This window comes from Heliangelus exortis, chromosome 7 (assembly GCF_036169615.1).
Source record: "Heliangelus exortis chromosome 7, bHelExo1.hap1, whole genome shotgun sequence".
In the NCBI taxonomy this organism is placed as follows: Eukaryota; Metazoa; Chordata; class Aves; order Apodiformes; family Trochilidae; genus Heliangelus; species Heliangelus exortis.
In genome coordinates, this window is record NC_092428.1 from 15,379,203 (window position 1) to 15,387,629 (window position 8,427).

Consider the following 8,427-nt stretch of genomic DNA (forward strand, 5'->3'; position numbering starts at 1 on the left):
CCCTCAAGGGAGGGCTCAGCATGTGGCCAGGACTGATGCAGCAGTGACGGGCAGCATCCCTCTTGCTTTTCTCCCCTTCCAGGAAATGAGCACAACCAATTCCGCATCAATCCCAGCACGGGGCTGGTGATGCGAGGTGTGCGCAGCCTGGACAGGGAGCAGAACTCCTCGCATGTCCTGGAGGTGGAGGCCTACAATACAGAGCAGGGACCCATGAGGAGCTCCGTGCGGGTAAGGACTTTGAAGGGTTCATGCAAAATATCCTGGATGCTTCATCAGAAGCCAGTTGTGTCCAGCTCTTATGGATGTGCATGAAGTTTGAGAGATTTGGCATGGAAATGCTGATGGAAAGTCTCTGGGGTTTGCCTGATGGTAGAGAAGAGCTTGTTGGATGGGGGTTGTTTTGCTGGGTTTTTTTCTTTATTCCTGTGACATATTGGTACAATGAGGCTGCTGAGGCTGGTGCATGTCAAGAGAAGGGAAACAGAGCTGGGGAAGAGTGTGGAGCACAAGCTTTATGAGGAGTAAAACTGACAGAACTGGGGGGTGGTCAGCCTGGACAGAAAGAGGCTGAGAGGAGACCTTCTCACTCTCTACAGCTCCCTGAAAGGAAGTTGGAGTGAGGAAGAGTCAGTCTCCCAGGTACCAAGTGATAAGAAAAGAGGAAATGGTCTCATGTTGTGCCAGGAGAGGTTTAGATAGGATATTAAGAACAATTTATTCCCTGGAAGTATTGTCAGGCCCTGGTACAGGCTGTCCAGAGCAGTGGTGCAGTCACCATCCCTGGAGGTGTTTAAAAGCCATGTAGATGTGGTGCTGAGGGACAAGGTTTAGTGGTGGCTTTGGCACTGCTGGGTTAATGGTTGGACTTGATAATCTTAAAAGTCCTTTCGGACCAGAAAAATTCCATGATTCTGCAATTTCGTGGTTTGGCAGTCTCTGTTCGTAGGAGTCCCAACCACCCGGAGAGATGTGGCTTGGCCAGCAGGTGGAAGAGCTGAGCCTCAGCCCGTTGGAAATTCTGTCTCCTGGCCAGGCATCTATGTAAATGAGCCAGGACTTGGTGGCAATAACCCTTAGCAGGGATACACCAACTTCCCACGGTCCCCTCAAACCCAGCCCTCTGGTTGCATCTATTTTTAGAGCCGCAGTGGGGTGGACTCCAGCTGAGCATGAGCTGCCCACAGCACCAGCAGCAAGCAGAAAACCAGGAGAAGAAAATATATTCCCTGAGGGAAAAACATCAGCTTGACCCGCTGAACTCGGAGCAAAATTTCCCACCAAGTCATCAGTGTTTTAATGGGTGCAAGGTTTCAAGCAGGGGCTCTCAAAGCACAGAGGAATTAATAATGTACAGACTCTACCTCTCTCTGGCCAGGGAAGGACTGGGCGACTTCGACCATGAGGCGGGTGGAAATCTATGACATTAAAACTGTGTGTGGTCACTGTCCATCTAGTGGTGTCTGTAGTGGAGATAACGTTTCTCCTGGGCAGGAGATGAGTGCCACGGAGGAGATGTTTCCCCTCAGAAGTGGGAGATGCTTGTGAGGGTTCCTGAGCCTGCCCAGCTCACTCGTGTTTTTTCTGGTGGATTTTTCAGGTGATTGTCTATGTGGAAGATGTCAATGATGAGGTGCCGGTGTTCACCCAGCGTCAGTACAACCGCCTGGGGCTGCGGGAGACAGCGGGGATCGGCACTTCAGTGGCTGTGGTCCGGGCCACTGACCGAGACACAGGTAGGAAGCTGGGGGTGGGAAGTGCCCAGCGTGTGTGGGAGGAAGTGGTGAAACCACCCGCTGCACAGACCCCAGGTTGCAGTTCCCATATGGGATGGGCTCTGCTCTGTGGCAAGGGCTGGCATCGGTGGTGCTTGCTTTTTTGGGATGCTTGGTCCAACCGGCACCGTGATTCCTGCTCCTGCCCTAGGGAACGGTGGTCTGGTGAGCTACAAAATCGTCTCAGGCGCTGAGGGGAAGTTTGAGATCGATGAGAGCACGGGCCTCATCACGACGATTGACTATCTGGACTACGAGACCAAAACCAGCTACCTGATGAATGTCTCTGCCACAGACCAGGCACCTCCCAACAACCAGGGCTTCTGCAGCGTGTATGTCAGCTTGCTGAACGAGCTGGATGAGGCTGTGCAATTCTCCAATAGTAGCTACGAGGCTGTGATCATGGAGAACATACCTCTGGGCTCTGAGGTACTCAGGGTCCAGGCCCACTCCATTGACAACCTCAACCAGATCACCTACAAGTTCGACCCCAACACCAATACCCAGGCCCTCTCCCTCTTCAAAATAAATGGAATCACTGTAAGTAACTACAGCATGCTCTCTGCTGGCTTGGTTGTCCACTGTGGACTACGTTGTAGGTGGCTAACACAACTGTTCTTCATCCTTGGCAGGGTGTGATCACAGTCAAAGGCCAGGTGGATCGAGAGAAGGGGGATTTCTACACCTTGACAGTGGTGGCTGATGATGGAGGACCAAAGATTGACTCCACAGTGGTGAGTAGCTTCTACCCACTTCCCCCACTTCCCCACCATCTTTTCCATAGGCAGAAATGAGTTGTCCTCATCCCCCACTAACTCTTGGCTCTTTGTGTTCTCTTTTTCCCCCTCTGCTCTCCTCCAACAGAAGGTAAGCGTGTCCGTCATGCTGGCAACACCTTGGGGGTCAGGATTCATCCCGAACTTCTCACTGAATTGCAGGGAGGGAACAAGGTAGACCTCTCCAACCCTGTCCTACCAACTCCAGCCTCTGGGACATCCTCTGGGACATGGTGCTGGTCAGCAGAAGTCCCAGTGCCTTGGTGTGGCACTGTTGGATCAGTCACAGGGGCTGGGGGGGCTGAATTGCCTCTCCCCATTCCCTGTTTTTAATCCAGCAGCAAAAATAACCTAACTGCCCCAAAGCACACGACTCTCTCCCATGCTTCCTCCGGGATGTTGTGGCATTCAGCCTGGCTGCACCTGGGGGCTCAGGGCACCCAGAAATAGAGCCCCGGGAACAGAAAGGCTCTTCCTCTCTCATTTCTGTGTCGCCCTGATGCATTTTTGATTACAAATGTGGATGAGAGCATTTCCTCTGGCTAAATGTGGCCGAGGTAGCCTGGTCCCTGCTCACCTCTGGTGAAGTCCCCCTCCAAGCATCTGCTGCCTGGTCTCCACTCACCCACGTGCCTTTTTCCAGAGGGGTCTGCTCAATGCCCAGCTTGCCCTGGTGTAGTTAAGTACACGCAACTCTGTCTTCTTTGCACCCACTGAGCTCTAAAGCAATCCTTGCCTAACCCCTGATTCTGAGAGCAGGGATGAAATCACTGCCTGTGAAAAGCTTAGCAGGAAAAGGTGACCCTGCAGCAGCAGGAGCTGCTCCATGGCCCAGGAGGATTAAAAAAAATGGAGGATGTTCCATAGAAAAAAATACCACCCTTGTGCTCTTTCTTCAGCTGCTGAGCATCCCTCCTCCTCTTTTTCTGTAGACAGGGATGTAGCTTCAGGGAAAACTTAGGAAGAAAATCTAGGGGATGCTGTGGCTGTCCCATCCCTGGCAGTGTTCAGGGCCAGGCTGGATGGGGCTTGGAGCAAACTGGTCTAGTGGAAGGTGTCCCTGACCATGACAGGGGGGTTGGAACTAGATGATCTTTAAGGTCCCTTCCAACTCAACCCAGTCTGTGATCCTGTGATTCAGGTTTTGGGCTCAAACACCCATTCCCATGTGGGATGGACAACACCCTTAGCACCTCAGAGGGGTGCAGCAGGTCAAGAGTTTACCAGGGATGTCAGGGTGGCTGTTGATGCCCTGTGGGCAGGGGGCTTCCTCCTACCTGCACCTTGCCTGAGTCTCATTGCTGTGCCTGCAGGTGACCATCACAGTCCTGGATGAAAATGACAACAGCCCCCAGTTTGACATCACCTCCGACTCCTTTGTCAGCGTGCCCGAGGACTGTGCTGTCGGCAAGAGGGTGGCCCTTGTTCTGGCCCGTGACCCAGATGCGGGCAGCAATGGGCAGGTAGGGAGACTGGTGCAGCAACCTCAGGGCTGCCCCTGAGGCCTTGGTGAGTTTTCACTGAGGCAGAAATGCCTCTTCCCAAGCCCCTCCCTGCCAGAGAAAACTCTGGTTGTTAATGGCAGCAGTTTTGTGGGGGTTGTGCAGTTGGTACCAGCACCTTGTGGTTGAGGTGTGCAGCAGGGGAGGAGGAAAAAACATCACCCTTGGGCTGTCTGGGAAAAAAAGCTTTTTGAGACACATTCCAAAAGGAGCCCAGCAATCTGAAAACCAGATGTGGCTTCTCCCGGCAGCAAACCCCCTGGCAGGCTGAGCAGGAAGTTCTCCAGCATTTGTTATTTTCCTTGCCCCGTGTTAGTGAAGTCCCATCACCTTCAAGACCAAAAATTGCTCATGCCACTGGAGGGCTGGTGATAAGACCGGGGTTGGCCTTTGGGTGTTTGCTTTGGGGTGGCTGCAAGAAGCCAGCACACCCAACACCCTGGAGATTTGAAGATGCTCAAAGACTTCCTGAGGCAATGCTGGGTTTATTATTGCAGGGTCTCTTTTCTCTCTTTCTTTTCAGGTGACTTTCTCACTGACATCAGGGAACATTGGCCAGGCTTTTGAGATCCGTACCACCAACAACACCTATGGCGAGGTGTTTGTGGCACGGCCACTGGACCGAGAGCTGCTGGATCACTACACCTTACGGGTAAGCACCAACTACCCCACTTGCCTCTTTGGACTTCTGCTTTGAGCATCAAGGCTGCTCTCTTAAGGCTGTGAAATTAAAACCAGCATTTTTTTCAAAATCCATCCCCAACTGCAGATCCAAGCCTCAGATGGTGGGGTGCCCCCCCGGAGGAAGGAGCATACTCTGCGAGTCAATATCCTCGACATCAATGACAACCCCCCTGTCATTGAGAGCCCCTTTGGCTACAACGTGAGCGTGAGTGAGGTGAGCACCCAGCTCTGCTTCTGTACTTCCATCTTCCCAAGGTGCAGTCTAACCACAAGGCATGTGCTCAGACCTTAACTTGGGTCATTTAAGAGTTGCTGGCCCCTTGCAAACTTCACCTCGGGTCATTTAAGGGTTGCTGGCTCCTTGCAAGCCCTCACCTGTGATGGCCTCCTGATTTTGGGATTAGAGAGCTCTGCAGGCAGCTTAAGCCTATGAAGCTACAGGGACCAGCAGGAAGGAGAAGTAGCTACACACCCATGGGAAATGCCATCCAAGTGACACAAGAGGAGGCACAGTGCAGAATAGGAATTGCTTTCAGGAAGCAGCTCAGCAAGAGCCAGATAATTAAGCAATAAAACACAATCAGGCATGAGAAAAGACAACTTATTTCCTGACAGTTTAATTCCTGGACCAGGGGGGTTTCTTAATTTGATGATGAAAAATGAAATACGAGTAATAGCAAGTGACACTTAGCTGTGAGGAAGTGCTGCGGGTGATTAATAGCTTTGCATTAAAGTTATTGCCCTGTTAGGGTTTTTCTTATCTATTTAATATCTGTTCAGAGCTGGCTGAAGAACAGAATTTTCTGTTTTGATTTTCCACCTAATGGGAATATCCAAAAATAATTAGCCTAGCTCTGAGTCCATTACACAGCCCTCACCTTTGCACACACTCCGGATTTTACACCTTTCCAGGCTGTGCCAGTCCTGACAAGACCTAAGGAGCAGCTTTCTGGGGCCAGGAATCAGATCAGATTCATTGCAAAGAGCAGGAGACACTGTGACATAAGGAGAAAGAGGTGCAATTTCAGAGCTGACCCTGGTGAATTAACAGCAATGTCCCCTATTCGTCTGATTCCATTTCTTTCTAAAAGCCACCATAGAATAACACATTTAATTTCTGAGTTTCAAACACAAAAAAGACAGGAGCACTCAAGCAAAGGGAAGAGATTTTCATTGCCAAGGCTGTGGCTGAGCCACCAGCTGTAGGATTAGTAGACTTGGTTCATTTTTTTGCACAAAGATGCACCTATTAGATAAAATATGGCTTGCAAGAAACCCTGCAGAAACAGCATCCAGAAGAGCACCCCCCTGCCTGGGGCAGAGAGCTTGAAGGTGGAAAAGTCCCTCTCAATACTTATTATGTTTTTTATGTTATTTTAATTATGTTATTAAATCTCTATCCACAGAATGTCGGCGGTGGGACGGCGGTGGTCCAGGTACGTGCCACAGACCGGGATGCAGGCCTCAACAGTGTCCTCTCCTACTACATCACGGGTGGGAATGAGGACCTGACCTTCCGCATGGACCGTGTCACCGGCGAGATCGCCACTCGGCCCTCCCCACCCGACCGCGAGCGGCAGAGCTTCTACAGCCTGGTGGTCACCGTGGAGGACGAGGGAAACCCTTCCCTGTCGGTGAGCCACTACCACGGGCTGTCTGGGGGGAAGGTGGAGATGAGCAGCACTACAGGAGGGATCTCAGCCTTGACACATCAAGTAGAGAAGGGAGGAACAGGCACAGGGAGCAATGTTTTGGTGACCTGGTCATTCAGGTTGTGTCTTAGGGCCCAAATTTGGCCTCCTTCACCACCTGGTTCTGTGGGCCCTCCTCTTTCAGTCAGATGCTTTCCATCTCTGCTGTGTCTGCTCCAAAGGGGTTTTAGCAAAGCACTGACCTGTTTTCACTCCTATCTGTTAATGTCAAAAACACTAGCAGCATCCCAATGTGCTGGGGACTGCAGGGGTTGTCCTGCCAGTTCCTTGCACCAAGGTCTGAAAGATCTAGGGATGTTTCTGGCACACATCTCTGGGCAGGACATGGCCGGAACAGCAGCTCAGCTCACTGTGGACCCACATGTATCTGCTCCAGTGCCTGCAAATAAGATGAGCTCTGGTACATATTGCCACTGTCACCACTGTGCAAGATTTGGGCAGCTTGTTGGTCTCATCACTGCTGTCTGGAGCTCTCTGCCTGCCCTGAACAAAGTCTGGGCACGGGTTTTGGGGCTTACACAAGACTCCCTCCAGCATCCTTCAGTCTGGGGAGGTACCACCTTGCTTTTGAGAGAGGAGTGCCTGGTGGGTACCTGTGTCTGCCACAGCCTGACTTCTCTCCCTTGCCCCTTCCCTGCTCTGTAAATCATGAGCCTCATTATTTCTGCTTTTCAGGATGACTCTGGTGTGGGAGGGTTAAAAGAGCAAATAACATTCAGGGCATTTTCCAGCCCCAAGTCCCTCCTAGCCCCCAGCTCTGTGGGGATCAGTGCAATGCCAGCTTGCACAGAGCACAGTGAGGGATGCATGACATCCACCCTGCCACCCTTCCTCTTCCCTGCCCTCCCAGCACAGCCCTCACTGCAAACCCCTGCTCTGCACCTTGAGGAAATGGGTTACAGCCAGCGCTGCAAACTGCAGCTTGCAGCTCTCGCTTCAGGCTTTGCACTCTCAGTTCCTCCCTCCCCAGCAGTTCACATGCCTGCTTGTTCATCACCACCTTTTTCTTAAGTCAGGTTTGCCACTGTGGCTGAAACCTAGGTCAGACTCTTTCTCCAAAAGGAGAGAAGGCAGCCTGGTGTACTTGCAGCACCTGAAACCACCACCTCCTCCTAGACAGGTCCCCATCACCCCTACGTGCTGGAGCATTGCTGCTGATGCCAAGGGAAGGAATGTACTGGCAAATCCCATTGTCATGGCTATGCCCTCTTCCCTTCCTGGTGGGGGAAGGGGGGGGTGGGGAGAGGACAAATGACACAGCTCATTGCTTCAAGGTGCCAAAGCAGTGTCCCAGAAGCCTCTCTTGACCTCAGGGTTTCTGCTGCGTGACCACCACACCAAGTTAACGCCAGCAGTGACAGTCAAAATCCCACCACACTGAAAAGAAACAAAGTGTCTGGTGACCCGATTCCTGAATGGAGAGAAGAATTTTGGCCCTTTTCAGTGCTTGAGAATACTCGGGTCTTGTGAAAAGCTGTCCTGCATGTCACTCAGTGGCTGCTGGCCTCGTGCTGGGGTGATAAAATGATGTATGTTGGGAGTTTGGCACCTACTAGAAACTTTGGTTTCACAAGTCTGGGCTGGTGCAATGATGTACAATTATTATTTGTAATTCGTATGTCCCTCCATGTGCTCCAAGATTTAGCCTTCTGAGTATGGGAGAGGTACAGGAGACAAAGCTGGGAGAGGTGGTGACATGTGACATCCAGGACAGCAAGGGTGCATGGAAGACCAGCCATCCTCTTGGGAGCTGGAAGTGCAGGAGGAAAAGGGTAAAACACTGATGGTAAAAGAAAAGCGTTTACAAAAAAAACCAAACCAAACCAAAAAACAAACAAAAAAACCATTGCTGGAAAGAAAACCTTCCAAGCTGCAACTGGAAAATCCTGGTGTCCTTTTGCAAGAATTGCAGAAGTCACCTCAGCCTCAAAGGGTGAGAATTTGGCATACTGCCAGGAGTACTCTGGGTCCCCATCTG

At 51.5% G+C, this 8,427-nt stretch overlaps 1 protein-coding gene across 2 annotated transcripts in view; it reads left to right on the forward strand.

Moving 5' to 3' along the window:
* The window catches only part of CDH23 (cadherin related 23), a 195,082-nt gene that overhangs the window by 157,162 nt on the left and 29,493 nt on the right, over positions 1 to 8,427 (forward strand). For both annotated transcript variants that reach the window (XM_071748993.1, XM_071748992.1), the window contains 8 exons: positions 83 to 231; positions 1,601 to 1,736; positions 1,927 to 2,315; positions 2,408 to 2,517; positions 3,870 to 4,014; positions 4,577 to 4,705; positions 4,823 to 4,951; positions 6,144 to 6,371. In XM_071748993.1, the coding sequence (XP_071605094.1) occupies positions 83 to 231; positions 1,601 to 1,736; positions 1,927 to 2,315; positions 2,408 to 2,517; positions 3,870 to 4,014; positions 4,577 to 4,705; positions 4,823 to 4,951; positions 6,144 to 6,371 (1,415 nt within the window). The remainder of the gene's footprint in view (positions 1 to 82; positions 232 to 1,600; positions 1,737 to 1,926; positions 2,316 to 2,407; positions 2,518 to 3,869; positions 4,015 to 4,576; positions 4,706 to 4,822; positions 4,952 to 6,143; positions 6,372 to 8,427) is intronic.